The sequence below is a fragment of the Xiphophorus couchianus genome, chromosome 5 (genome assembly GCF_001444195.1).
Source record: "Xiphophorus couchianus chromosome 5, X_couchianus-1.0, whole genome shotgun sequence".
NCBI classification, from domain to species: domain Eukaryota; kingdom Metazoa; phylum Chordata; class Actinopteri; order Cyprinodontiformes; family Poeciliidae; genus Xiphophorus; species Xiphophorus couchianus.
Genome location: NC_040232.1, coordinates 38107029 through 38122585, shown reverse-complemented (window position 1 = coordinate 38122585; position 15557 = coordinate 38107029). Strand labels below are relative to the sequence as shown.

The following is a 15557-nucleotide window of genomic DNA, read 5'->3' as shown; positions in this document are numbered from 1 at the left end:
AATTAGTTCCTCTGCTTCCTCCTACTGCCATCTGCAGAAATACTCCAGTCTGTCAGAAACAACCAATCAGAGTCAGGAGGAGGGTCATAGCTCTATCAATCACCTCTATGTATGTGCTGCTCACACACTCTCCCCCTTGCTCTCTGATATGCTACAGATATTTCATTACATTTGAGTCTGCCGTGAATGCTCCGGCTACTTAGCATGGCCACTGATGGCAGCAGATAAACATTTTTTTTGTAAGGTTTGGTTGTTTCGCTATTAGCACAATGAGCAGCACATACACAAATATGATTGACATCACCTCTTCCTGCCTCTGACTGTTTTTTTCTGACCATTTTTTCTGCTCTACAGATGGCAGCAACAAAGCAGGGGGAAGGCAGAGAATTTCCTTTTTTCCACAGATTATCTGTTTCATGTTGTACTGCCAGGACACAGTGACAGTTTTAGCAAATATATTAAAAAAAACATTTTTTACATAAGTTACATGCTGCAGCTTTAAATGATTTGTTGGGTCACAGAGCAATGACACGATGACGAACGAGACTCTAGTGCTTTCTCGCCTCAGTTATCTCCCTCAACCACTGCAGCAGCTGACACTTTAGTTAGTCAATCACTGTTAGTCAGTTGTTAAAAGTAGTTACTTTTAACAAAAGTGTATGTTAAGTTTAAGAAACTAACTGGGCTGTTTATGAAGTCAATCTAATATTATTCTCTTTGCTTCCCGCTTTTGGGACTTTTATTAGCACTTCAAATGTTTGCAACTTATTTTCAACAGACACATGTTTTCGAGGCCGTTACATGCAAAGACAGCTTTTCCAAGATTACACCTGACCTACATATAGCATGTAGTGCTCCAGTGGCTTACTCTACAGCCAGATACTTAGCTTAGCATCGCATGGTGAGGGCAAAGCAATAAAAATCAGTATTAGGAGGACTGGGTTTAATATGTAAAATCCTGACTTTTTGTCAAATAAAGGTATGTTGTTTCTCTCTTTTTGATCAATTCAAGTCAACCTGCAAAATCCTGAAATAAAAAACTGTAAATGTATAAAGTAGAGGTAAGAGGGAGTAAAGGTTTCAGGATCTCTCCTTATTCTGTTCAGTTTGCTGCATCCTGCCTTTGTGATCTCTGCAAACACAAAGGTTGACTGCGGCAACATCCTTAAATTTAGCTCTGCTGCGACCGCACTCATCTGTAAACCACAAGATTAGTAGCTCATTTGCCGCCGTCGGCCCTTCAGACAGCAAATTGGTTGTTTTCACGTGAAGTCTGACAAAATGGCTTTAAGAGACATAAAAGGAGGAGGAAAAATAAGAGCTCATTTGGAAGCATTTTCTTCATGACTCCAATGCAGTAGATCGACTCCGAAACTTAAAATTCGGAGTTGTGGAATTGTGATTTATAAATCTAAATCTAAAAGAACTTTACTTATTCTTTGGGGGTTTGGGGGGTGCTTGTGTTACAGCTGTAAATCTATAAACAAGAGAGACATAAAAAGTTTGAAACAAAATTATATTTAAATGTTGTACTTCTATATATACATATAGCAGTTGTTGCACAAAAACAGTACTTCCTGCATTATTAGGCTGCACTAATTGTTTATTACAAGTCAATTTTCAATAAAGTTCCATCAGGATAAAAATCTTGTGTTTTTAATATCTAATCTTTTAGTGCATCAAAACTCTGAATACCAACAATTTTCCGTCTCTAAATTAATCAACCAATAGAAAGTGGTGAACATTAAGAAAAAATGTAAATGTAGTCAAATGGTCAGATGCAAAAATATTGATCATCTACAAATTCTTCCATTCCTACACATTGCTATTTAGCATTTTTACAAAATACCTTACCTTACAAAATATGGTAAGTACATCATCAGAGAATGTAATTGAACCATTTTCTCTTGATTCGCTTTGATCAACAACTAGAAGGTCAAATACTTTTTACTTGTAAAATAACACTCTCCTATTTGATCGATAAGGGTATCAGAAAACAGTATGTGCTTTTATGAATATCGAATGGAGGTTGGTAACAAGTACTCTGCCATATAAACATGAATAATCTTGTAATTCTTTCATTTTTGGCTGAATTCAAACTCTTCCATCTGTCAAATAACATGCGGCAAATTGTTATACCTCAAATAAGTTTTCAAATGTTCGCAGTTAGAATTAGCCGGTTAAACCTAAAAGAAAACTAAATATCAGTATCAACCAAGCAGAGCACGCTCTCAATGCAGACCTGAACTTTACTGTCCAGTTCAATTTAAGAATTAAACCAACTGATACTGTTTGTTGATGAAACTTTTGCATTTTCTTTAAACACCTAGAAAGCGTGCAACAGATTGAAAATCGCTTGAAGCAAACATATCAATAGAAGCCTTGAAAGGTAAATGTGGTGTACAGCAGGGGAGGGAGCCATGATGAGACTGTTTAAATTAAAATGGCAATAATCCAGTGACCACAGAGCTTTTAATAACGGAGAGAATGTCTCGGAAAACAGTTGCTATCGGCTCCCCGGGCGGACTGATGGCAAGAAACCGGCAGAAGATAACGACAACATGGAGGGTTTGCTTTAGGTGTGTCAATGTGGATAAAATGTCAGATAGATGGATGGATGGATGCTTTATTCATCCCTTTGGGATTTACCCTCAGGGAAATTGTAGTACAGTCTCCCACACAGCACCAATACATCAAATACTTAAACTTTTTTTTTACATGTTTTTATTTAAACATTTATTTTATTCAACATTTACAATGTTGAATCATAATTGCTGTACCTTAAATAAATCGATAATGTCCTTGAATAGTTAGATTGATTCAATTTATCAGGTTGAAAGCATTTTCATTCAGACCAGCTAGAAACGGCAAAAGACAGAGATTATTTTATTTATGAGGCAGCATTATGCAAGTCTTGTGATGGACAGGTGACCTGTCCACGGTGACCCCGCCTCTCACCCATTGACCTCTGGAGATAGGCACGAACGCCCATCGCAACCTCACTAAGGTTTAGTGTGTTAGATAATGGATGGATGGATGGATGGATGGATGGATGGATGGATGGATGGATGGATTACTGGTTTGGTTTCTTCATCCATGGAAATGGTGATAAATTAAATTGCGTCACAACTAAACTTAGTAATGGTCTTTACAAACACATATGCATGCGGTTTTTGACCCAGTGTGTTGTAAGCCTGGTGGGTCACCAGGCTTTACTTGCTCCCCCACCAGGCTAAGCATTATTTGTTTATTTATTGTAAGTTTTTGTTATACACCACAACAGTGACAGGTTAAAGACTCTCTTTAGTGAAATGTTGGAAGCACAATGGCAACATAGTAAAGTCAGTATGTGAACACAGCAAGATTGAGGTCAGGTGTCTTTTTTCTTTTTTAAATTCACTAGAGCTCCGTAACCACTTCCTGTCTTTACCAGTCTACATGCTAATAACTTCAGCAAACAAAGCGACAAGTCAAAAAAATTATATTTTATTGCCTTCTTTAAGACTTTATAGTTATTTATTTTTAGGTATTATTAATAATGTCTTCCAATAACACATAACTATGTGGTCATATTTTTTAATTTCCTGTCAAATTTAAACATTTTTAACTCAAAAATATGACAGGTTGTTGGATGACTGCCCTACCACCCCTACCACCCTCCCTAGCAAGTTTTCTGGAGGGAAACCCTGTGGATGTGTTTATGATTACACACATCTAAGTAAAAAAAAAGATGGTGATGTGTGTCTTTCACCGCTGCATGCTGGGAAACACATTTCATAGGTGGATGGTGTTTGGTTTTGGGCAGACTCCCTCAAAAAATTTTTATTACTCTAGTTTCTTTTTTTTTTGCTTTTAAACCATTCTGGTTAAAATTCACAACATCTAGTATATTCCAAACACATATGGCTCCTTTAACAAACCTCACCCTTCATCTAGTTAAGTCTTGGGAGGGGCATCGCCACCTCGGCTGCACTTAGTTGTCTGCTGACCTCAGAAATACGCCATAATAACAGGACCCAGCCCAAGACAAGCCTATTATTGCACCTCTTGATAATCACTTAATAAAGGCCTCTGAAATTAAGTAGATGATAACAGCTAAGGGCTTAGAATTTGTGTCTCGCTGCAGATTTGATGTTAGATGTGGCCTTTCAGTCTTGTGAAAGTGCCTGATCTGACTTCAAGGATAACAAAGTTAATTATGTAACATTTATAATTTCATCGATCCAAAACTCCTGACTTTATTCTGAGAAGCTCATTGTGTGTCACATAAAATCAGACAAATATGCTGATTTTGGCCACAGTTCAAGGAAATCTTCCACAATTCTGCCAGCGTTGCTTCTCTTTCTTTGTAAGCAGTCCGATTTTCAGTCATGTGCAACAGACAACAGAATGCAGCTGTAGAAAATTGCTATTGTCCTTCATCTCCTTTGATGTCTTCACTTCCTGTTGTCTCGCTTGTCAAATAACATTTCTAAAGAGACATAAAACAGAGGCTAACCAAACGGGCTGTATGTTTGCAATCTGTGATGTCACACCATATGTGCAACAGGTTTCAAATGCTGATTGGATGGTGATGGTTTCATCAAACCCAACAGTAGTTAAAATTTTATGTTGCTTCCAAAGCAGAATAATGGTGAAATTTGCTGTTTTTGTGTAGCATGTTCTGAACATTTAAAGGACCAATTTCCTTGCAGTTTTAATTTGGCTGTAATTAAAATGATAAATGGAAATTGTTTTTATTGTAGTATGCAAACAGAGCAAAATTAACTAAAAGTGGAAATTACAGGTAACTGGTTTTGCTATGTTTGGTATTCACTGGTTCATATAAATTTAGTTGTGCTCCATATTTAACAACGGACAAACTGAATAATATTTTGTTGGCCAATAAGCTAAATCAGTATGACCATTAGAATTACTACCCCTACATCTATTAAAAAGACAATTGTACACTTCACCAATCAGAGATTTTGTGCTTATTTTACAAGTTCTGGTTAAATTGAAAGTGGACAGAAGTTGGCTAACTTCAAACAAATTTGCAGAACCTTAAAAGTAAAATTCTGTGAAGACAAACATTTCCAAATCCATTTAAAACAACTGATACAACAATATATCAGTTTCTTATTTGTTCAGTGACAACTTACGCACTGAAGAGTGTTGTATATTCACTAGCATTGTCTTCATTGAATTTTTGTGAGAATTTTGAGCAAACATTTAAAATGTTGCAAATCTGAAAAAATGAGTGAGTTAAGCATGGCTCCATCTAAAACAATACAGCGAATACATCTATAGCAGCATTGGCTCAGGAGGTAGAGGTTCATCCTGTAGCTGTTGGGTTGCCAGTTTCAGGTACTCTGTCATTGATCCAACTTACCTGTAAGACTACCACCTCCATTAAATATGGTGAACCATTTTCATTATTTTTGCTTGATATTTGTTCCAATTTACCAGCTAAAATGAGCAAAGTTTACACAGATGCCATACAGAATCACTGCATACAATGATAAACAGAAATTGTTTATTACTCTGAATTTCTTCCTAAGAAATTCAGAATCAGCTAAAATATGGTCAGACCTCAAAGACAATTAGAGATTAGTACTAGGTTGAAAAAAGTCTAAATCTCTGATTTTGATATAATGTTGAATAATAATAATACTACTGAATAACCACAAAGTGGATTTTAATGATTATCAGGGCACAAAAAAAGTTACATAAGGTTTTGGTTAATTTACCTGTGTTTTGTAGAGAAGCACCATGATATGGGCTGATGACCAGAACCAAAAAAAACAATATGCTTTGTTCCCAGCTTGAGTACCGACCATAGCTAACCTCTACCATGTCATGGTAATTTCCAAAGTTAAGTATTTTCAGCATTAAGAAGATATGTACTCAACTACTTAAATTGTAAACATTTTTATTGTTTTCTACCATATTTGAAGACCTTTCTAGAATTTGTTCAAACTGTCTTGAGACAGATTTTGGTAGATAACAGACGGGGTAAAACTGAGTACTACATTTCTTAGTTTAATGCTTCTTAGCATTCATCCTAGCCTAGCCTAGGATGTGCTGGAATTCAAGCTAACCACCTTGTTTTTAGGGAATCATCAGAAACTATCACTAATCGCTAACCTTCATTATTATTAAATGGTTCACAACACCAATTTAAGTTGATTTAGTCATGATAGTAAAACTCAGCTTAAAAACGACGACCTCCGGTGTAGAGTTTGCTGATGACTCATCTTCATTTAAAAATTAACAACTATAGAGACAAGAAAGGCCAGAAGAAATTAACCTCAATTTTGTTGTTTTGTCTTGTTACAGAAAAAATTTACTCTGCTGAGATCAGTATTGGCAGGTCAAAAATCAGACTTTGGCAATGAATCTTTACATAGTGCCTCTGCTTTCTTTAGGACTTTACATTTATCAGACATGAAACAAGTCAATAGAATTTATATTTATATGACATGCCAAGTCAGTAGTACATTATGGCAATATTGAAAAAGCACAGCACAAAAATTCATTTTTTGATAATTGTCCCTCCAAATGTTCTCACACTCTAAGCTGTTCAGACGTTGGAAACGACACTCAGCGATAAAAAAGTGAGACCATACAGAAATCTTTTCTGCATCTCATTACCACATATGCCACAGTTTCTAATTTTGAACAGAAAGATTTTGTGATGAGTGCACAGAAATCCATTTCTATGCACACAAGTATCCAATATCAAGTCCAAGGTTTATGTACCCCAGCATCCATCTTCATAAAACAAGATTGCGTTGCATTTTAGATATCTCAGAACAATCACAGAAACGATCACAAACAACCTGCAGTACTCAACCCATGCTGAATTTACCAGCTAGGTTTTTCCCCACAGAGTTTCCCTGAAGAGACTTCCTGTCAACTTGTTGAATTATTCACATGCATCTCAATTGACCCGTAGGTATAAACCGTCTCTTAAACAGGTAAAGCAGCCAACTGATAAATTGCTTTTTCCTGGCTTCCTTGTTGAGATGAACCAGCATGCACTTGCAAGTGCCAAGCCAATATATTATACATAAAGTTTCACTGCCTCATTCAGATATTAAATATGTATAGCAGAAAGAGAGCTTTAATTAAAAATAGAGAAAAAGTCACTTTAAGATAGCTAAGAGTGAAATAAAAAAAAATAAAAAAAAACAAGGGCAGCTAAAGAGGTCCTCCATCTCTACCTCAGGTGATCAGGGGTCTTATTAGCATTCCAGGCTGAATATTTGGACATAATTTGAGTCAGCTGTTGAAATCATTAAAGGCAGCTGCACATGTATTAACGTTAATTTAGCTATATCCATATAATAATTCTTGCAGTCAACACTGTGAGAAGGAATAGAGTGTAGTTTGAGCTGATGTTCGTAGTCACAACAAACTGGAAAATTTTTAAATCAAAATTGCTTTGAGAAGCATCTGTATCATAAAAGATTGGTGGTGGTGGTGGGGGGGGGGGGGGGGCAAGCGAAATCACTCCAAATCTTTTTACAACCAAGGTAACTACACGGGAATGCACACAAAGGTCTGAGAAACAGCTGCTTCATCTGTTCCTGCCATCAGTTCTTTCACAAAAAGGAAAAAATGACTGGAATAAGAAACTAGCCTGTAAAAGGAAACTCTCTTAGACCAAAGTTTCACACAGGAAAACATGTCAAAGTCAACTATCCAAACTTTCTTGAATGATGTACCAATCATTTGGCAACAGATGCCAGGTTTCCTCTAATTGGTTAATTGGCGGTTGATAGGTGAAATACAGACAAATCTGATGTTTTGTGCTATTCATGAAATTCAACAAAACCAAAAGTACCACTATTTTCTGCCAATAAATGAATCAACCAACACTATTTGACTTATTGACTTTTCCTAGATTAATAAATAGATGTAGATGTATACAACACAAACACTCACCAGTTTCTTCATCAATGGAAAAAAATCCTAAGCCAGATCCATCTCTTATGGAGTACCGAATCTCTCCGTCTCGTCCTGAGTCTTCGTCTTCAGCTGAAACCGTCATCACAGAAGTCCCAATGAGGGAGTCCTCTTTTATAAATCCCTTTTCCACAAATGACCGGAAGAAAGGCCTGTAGAGGTTCTCATTCACGTCCACCACCTCCACCTCAATGAAACAGGTCGAGGACAGAGATATTGGCTTTCCTTTGTCTTTAGCCTTGGCTGTCAGGTTATACATCTGTTTGGTCTCGTAGTCCAAATTTTGGACAATCCGGAGAGCTCCACTGAGCTTGTCCACTTCAAAGTGTCCATCTCCATTATCAGTCAGGCTATACCGTACTTGACTGGAAGCGCCAACGTCAGGGTCGTGCGCTTCCAGCCACATAATTACAGTACCGATAGGAAGGTCTTCCCTCACTTTAACACGGTAATTAGGAGGAACAAATTTGGGAGGGTTATCGTTCACATCTTCCAGGGTAATTTTAAGAGGAACTGTGGACACCAACTGAGGCTCACTCACTGCCTGGTCTCGTGCTGCAATCTTCAAAACATAAAACGGATAGCGCTCCCGATCCAGCGGCTTCGTCACACTCACCACTCCAGTTATCTCATTGATGGCAAAATGATCTGTGCCCCCTAAAATGGAGTACTTGACAATTCCATTGTCCGCCTGATCCCTATCTGTTGAGTCCACCTGGATAATTTCAGTCCCAACCGGTGTGCTCTCGCTTATTTCAATAGAGTAGGAATCTTTCAAAAATTGAGGGCTGTTATCGTTGGCGTCCAGGATCTTCATGTCCAATAGGCGTGAAGAAGATTTTTGCGGTATCCCGAGATCGTAAACGGTAATGTTGAGGGTGTAGTGGTCTGTCATTTCACGGTCAAGTGGAGAGTAAACCAACAGCCAACCGGTTTCCATGTCAACAATAAAACGACTTTCTGTGTCTCCCCCTGAAATGACATACACTAATTTTCCATTGAAGCCACTGTCTGGGTCTGTTGCACTTAAATGAATGACCCGAGCTCCAACAGGAAGGTCCTCTCTAACTTCAACAAAACTTGGAAAAGACTCATCAAACAGAGGGGAGTACCGGTTGACTGAATAAATGTCCATATAGTTATCCTCTGGCTCAGTCTGGCCGTGGATTTTGCTTCCCTGGAGCAGCTTCTCGGCCAGCATGGTGGCGACACCCGTTTCGACACATCTCACCTGGACAGGCTTGCGTGCTGTGATGACAGTTATGTTCATGGTCATTGGCTGAGTCTCGTGCTCGCCATCGGTCGCAGCAATCTGTAAACTATGAAATGACACTTTAGCCGCCTCCCCCTCACCAAGCGTGCGCTTCAGCGACAGCAGGCCTGAGTTTGGGTTCATTTCAAATAGATCAAGATCATTCCCGGATTTAATGAAGTACCGCACAAGCTGCAGTTCATCTGCATCTATGGCAGAAGCTGTTGTAATCTGCTCTCCCACCCCATGATCCCTTGGCACAGTGACCTCGCAGTCAATGTTTTCAAACAAAGGCTTATTGTCATTCAGGTTATTTAAAGTTATGGTAACCGATGCCTCCACTTCTCTTCTGAAAGGGGATCCCCAGTCAGATGCCCTGACTTTCAGATTGTAAATCCTGGGCATGAGCTCATAATCCAGGACCTCTGAAGTGCTGATGACTCCGGAAAAGTAGTCAATGACAAATGGCTGGGGACTCAGGTTGGTAATGCTGTAGGTCACATAGCCATTCTCCTCTTTGTCTAGATCAGTGGCTTTCACTGCTACCACACTGGTCCCAATAGGTACGTTCTCATCAACACTGGCCTTGTAGGATGTTTGCTGGAACTCCGGTGCATTGTTATTCACATCAATCACATCAACAATCACTTTCGTGGCTGCTTTCTTGTCACTTGTGATCACCTCTATCTCATACTGTGCCGAAATATCAGCATTGATTGGTCCTGCTGTGCTGATTAAGCCAGTATCGGCATTGATGCTGAATCTGTTCTTGTCAGAACTGTGTTTAAAGGCATAATTCTGATGGGGATATCGCGGCACAGCTGTCACCATCATCACAGGTGTGTGAAGAGGGGCAAATTCGCTCAGATTGACTCTGTAGACAGCCTTTTCAAAAACCGGAGGACCCTTTTGGAACTCCGCAGAGGTGATGTGTACCAGTTTAGCAGACGAAAACTGAGGTGGGGTGCCTTTGTCCTTTGCCTGTAAGGTGAGGTTGTATCCGAATGGCTGGCTGTCCCAGTCCACTTCCTTCACAGCTTTTATCTTATACTCTTTGCTCCCAGGGCTGCTTCTTACAGCCTTAAACTGCTGCAGCGGGTCGCCGGCCACGACGCTCAGCGACGAGATTTCTCCGTTTGGTCCCAGGTCTTTGTCCTCCACCGTCACAACAGCATACGTCGGGTCGTGATCTGAATCGGAGGGCGACAAGGTTACCGCGGTGATCACAGGCGCGTGCTCGTTGGCCTGCTTCACCCGCACGGTAAGCTTGGCCATGCTGCTGAAGCCGCTGCTGCCGTACAGCTTCATACCCCTGTCCACGGCCAGGATTTCCAGCTCGTACAGCTTTGTCTCGGAGTAATCCAGTTTGCCAGTGAGCGTCACCACTCCGCTCGTCGGATGAACGGCAAACATGTCCGTCCACTCTCGGAAGCTGTAGTAGTACTCTCCATTCGTACCGATGTCTGCATCAGTCGCCATGACTTTGGCCACGCTTGAGCGTATGGCCATGTTCTCTGGTAGAGAGATGCTGTAGGATGTCGGTGAGAAGAGAGGCCTCAGGTCATTGGTGTCCAGTACCTGCACTTTCACTCTCGTGCGACACTCCACGTTGGTGTTCCTCTCTGTAGCTTTGACAGTGAGCATATAGTGGTCTTTAACCTCCCGATTGAGAATGGCAGTGCTGCCTCCTTTGGTCCTTATTCGTAAAAAACTGAAATCTCCCAACAAGTAGTCCTCCGCTTTGAACAAGTTCTCATTGTCCCCAGAGATTATTTTGTACCGTATCTCCCACGTTGGGTCCGTGACAAAGATCCCCATCTTGGTGTGACTTTCCAGGTAGGTCTTAGCAGCAGAGTTCTCATATATGGTGGCGTTGTAAACAGAGTGGGTGAACTGCATGGAGGCAGCCCTCGTAAACCTTTGGCTTCCTGCGCAGCCAGAGAAGAGCTGCAGGAGCAGAACGAGCAGTGCCACTGAGAACTTCCCCATCATCGTACCGGGATCTTCACAGAGCCACCTGGAACAGAGCAACATAAAAAAAAAACAAAAAAAAAACGTTAATGTCAACAGACAAAAGACATCAGCTGGGATTACAATTAAAGACAACAATTGCAAGAAACCAGACTGCCTTTAATGACTTAACAAATGTGGGCCAGGCTGGAGAGTGGCTTGATGTGTTCCATGTGGAAATAGGATGAAGCAGAGCAGCCAATCGGATGACAGATCTGAGCTGGCAGTGCGCCTATTATGAGCACATTGCCAAGATAACAACCATACAACCTTCTCAATGTTAAATTGAACTCAAATGTGTAAATCAAAATAAATAAAAAAGGGTAAAATGTTTTTCACAGATTTTACATTCTGGAATTAAAATAAGGCAGAAAACACCATTTATAGTCACTCCTGACTTTTAAAGATACAGGTTGTGTGCATTTTCTTTTACTCTGATAAAATGTAGACTACTAAAATAAAATGTAAGCTGGGTAGTGAAATGTAGATTTCCACTGCAGGATTTTAAAAATGTTCCGTTTTTACGAAGCACCATGAAAATACTTGTATAGTGTTGTGCATATATGGGTTGATGACATCACAAGAGGTATCAACTTTAAGCTTGATCAGCTGGCATTCATAAACATCATGGAGGATGAGCAGTTTCTTTAAACATTTTAATGCAGATTGTGGAGCACTAAAGTTGCATTTGAGTTACAAGCGGTTTCTCCATGATGGATGCAGGCGGTGAAGCAAAGCACAACATTAGATGAAAAATTCATAAAGGATTATGAACAGATTTCTACTAATCAGTTTTTGTATGCATTTGCCATTTGTATGATTACAGATAACGTAATCTGGCATATCCATTCTGCCCCGCTCCACTTTCATGCGTTTGACTGTTGCATAATTTGGTGAAAATCCATGCAAAGTTGCCACATAGCTCAAAGGTGTTACTGTGCATAAACAATCAAATGCAACATAAAGATGCATTTGATTGAAAACATGCAAGTTCAAAAAAAAAAAAAGCAAAACCACTCCAATAAGGTCCCTAATGCCTTCTGTGATGTCACTGGAATTATTTCTTCTTGACTTTCAAGAAGAAATATTTTACAATATATATCTTTCATTTGCAACAAAACAGCAAAGCGAATATAGAAAATGTTCATGTTCTGCAGGTGATAATCTAAATCTCAAGTGACTTTGAGTTTACAGAAAGCCATCCAAGTAGCTGTAAAACTACAATATAATAAATGCAGGCAAAAATTATTGAAGGAAAATAAACAGAGGCGCTCTGTACAGCATGAAGGGGTTAAAGAAAAATCAGCGCCGAGGCGGCTGGGAAACAGTTGGGAGCCGCTCTCCAGCCTCCCTCCTGGCTGTGTGGGAGTCCATACAAAGACAAATAAAAAGCAAGACGTTGCCATGTCTGCGCAGGAATTCTTCTCATAAAAACCCTACATTATTGACTTTTGGCGTGTCACAAATCAGCCTCGTACGGTTTAGTTATTAAGGCTTTCAGCGGGGTTAATACGTGACGCGGTATGAGAGCAAACGCACCTTAAATCTGAAAATACTCCCTGCAGGTATGAAAAGAACCATCTTGAGGAAGCGCATTGTGAAATGTTCAAATCAAGCACAGAACTTCGTTTCTATTTCCAGTCCCCCCCCAAAAAAGTATGTAATTCGAAGCATTTGCTTGAATGCATCTGGCAACGAACTTAAGCTGCTTTTGTTAAGAAATAAAAGTTAACAGTTGAAGATAATAAGTTAGGTGCCTGGAAAGTCTTTCATTTCTAACCCCATCCCCCAACTCTCCCCATTCACTCCTCGGAACGATGGCAGCCGAGCGCTGGGCAGAGATTTGCTTTTTTTTTTAAAAAAAAAAAAGCCACAGCACAGGAGCAAACAGCGCATTAACCTTCCTCAGAGTGACCAATATCTGCGTTTGTAATCTCGAAGTTGGAATTAAATAGTTTGTTTTGTTCAAAGCAAACTTGTGTGGAGAAGGCACGCAGCAGCAGCGGTTGGTTTTCTCAGCCCGAAGCTCACAATAGCTCAACTTTTCTCCACCTTAGAAAAATGCGAAAGCGGCCAATTAAGGGAAGCCCGTTAAGATAGGAAACAACGTACCTCTCTTATTATTAATAATCTCGAAGATTCGGAGGTTTGGCATGAAGTTTCTGTAGCCCAAATCTCCGCATGGTAATACGTGGACTTCTCTTCTCTCCTCTCCTCTCCGTTACTCCTTCTGCCACCAGTCGGCAGGCTCTGTTTTTTCCACGCTCACTAACTCGCTCCCCACCGCGCTCCTTTCTCTCTTCCACTTGAAAAAATATCTCTCCGCGCTGCGCACGTCCGGATCTACTTACCGGGCTGGCATCGGAGGCAGCAGCAAGGCGCTCCGCCGGCCCCGGGCCCCGGGCCCCGGGCTCTCCCTGCTCGGTTTAACCGGGAATATGTTTGTCAATTGCTAAGCCTGTCTGATTGGATGCCGTCTAATAATACAAACGTGTAACAACTGATACAAAATATGTATCAATTACTGCATATTTGTAGTGCATTTAAATGTGTTATTTATTATGAGCTATTTTGAATGATTCTTGGATTCTTGTTTTCCAACTTAAAAAAATGCCAATTTGTGATAATTGAATTAGTTAAGCTAACCAACTGACAACCAACCCTTTCTATGTCATCATTGACTTCATCATTCAGCTATAAAGGCACCAACCATCAGTCAAAGATTGGAATTGGCCTTGTTTTCCTTTTTTGGCTCCGAAAAAGTAGATTTTTTTCTTTCATATTCACTAAATGCCTTAAAAATGTAATCTCTCACCATTATCTATTAATGGCCAATATCATGCGCTTTTTGAAGTTAATGAAAGTCAAATTAATGTTTGATGTATAAATAGGGATAATCTTGAATATCATTGAATTTCCAATGGAAATTAACATCCCTAATAAAGAACCCAGTTTTACTCTGTATTGTTTGTGTGACCTTGCTATGCTGCTACAACAAGAGATAATTCCTCCGTAACCTCAATTCAGCCTACTTTGTGCATGTCGTCCAGGCAATAGGAACATGATCTATTTTAATTACATTTCTGTTTAGCTTAATTTGATAAAAAGCCAAAGTTTCTAAAGAAAGCACAGCCAGTCTTCCCAAATGAGGATTACCAGGTGGGTCATATGTTGTACATTTTTGAGATTAAAGGTTTCCATATTGATTAAACTCAGCTTTTTTGTATATTGCCAAATGAAAACAAATATTATGTATAATCTACTTTATTCCAAAGTATTTTCAATCCATTCCCCTCAGAAAAGGTAAAGGTAATCATATTTTACATATTGTGTGTGTTTTTTAATAATGATTAACTTTGCCTGTTAGCTGAAGATACCAGCACCTCCCGACCCCTCGAAGGGACAAGAGTACAGAAAATGGATGGATGGATATTTGCCTGTTGTTGCTGCTTTGGCAAAAAAAAAAAAATCAATCAATCAATCAATCTATCTATCTATCTATCTATCTATCTATCTATCTATCTATCTATCTATCTATCTATCTATCTATCTATCTATCTATCTATCTATCTATCTATCTATCTTACATGCACTGCAATTTTACCCTATTAATAAAATGATACAGTTAAATTCAGTTGCCCCATGATTCCAATTGCTAAAAAGTTGTCTATCTGTATGATGTGTTGGACTTTTTGAGTTTTTTTTTTCGTTTTTCCAAATATCCAGTGGTCAGGCTGGAAACGCGTCCTGCAGTGATGCCGTGCCATTATCGCAGCATGGAGACGCACTCAGCCCCCCTCTCCGGTCAGTCACCCGGACTTTTCCGGATCTCCCTCTTCTGGCCGGAGCTGCTGTGCGGCGGATGGCGCTGTGTCACTGATCTGGTCCGTGGACCAGATCCAGCTGACACCCCCCCCCCCTTGAAGGAAAAAGCCTGTGCTGCTCGCGGCTTGCTTGACAACCTGTCAACATTCGCTGGTGATAGCTGAATGTTCTGTGTGCGCGCGTGCCATGCGTCTACAAGTGTACGTGTCCGCGTGCGCGTTTCTGGGCGAGTGGACTAAAGCACTGTTAAAGATGCTGCTGAGTCGAAAGTTTGAAAAAAGTATATATATAAAAAAATAAAAGAAATCATTGAGAAAGCTCAAACCAGGATACATTTTTACCCACCTCTAAAGTTTACCTCCTATAAATCCCGGCTGTCTCACATGACGGACTCCTCCTGTTCAGCAGGAAGCTCCGTTCCTCCTCACTCCTTCAGATTCGACCCGCTCACAGCACTATGCACTATGATCCTGCATAGTGCTGCTGTACAGCAGGAGATGTGGCTCACTCCGCGTCTCTC

At 40.0% G+C, this 15557-nt stretch overlaps 1 protein-coding gene across 9 annotated transcripts in view; it reads right to left on the bottom strand.

Moving 5' to 3' along the window:
- The window catches only part of fat1a (FAT atypical cadherin 1a), a 95782-nt gene extending 80238 nt beyond the window's left edge, over positions 1-15544 (bottom strand). For 4 of the 9 annotated variants that reach the window (XR_003595571.1, XR_003595572.1, XM_028018087.1 and 1 more), the window contains exons 1-2: positions 13325-13489; positions 7930-11219 (exon numbers count right to left, since the gene is read on the bottom strand). Coding sequence is in view for 7 of the 9 variants with exons in the window: in XM_028018087.1 (XP_027873888.1) it covers positions 7930-11194 (3265 nt within the window). In the remaining 2 variants the exon portion in view is untranslated. Of the gene's footprint in view, positions 1-7929; positions 11220-13324; positions 13490-15382 lie in introns of those variants that run through there. The other 5 variants (XM_028018082.1, XM_028018084.1, XM_028018085.1 and 2 more) reach the window with 2 other exon arrangements.
- Positions 15545-15557: the final 13 nt, after the last annotated feature.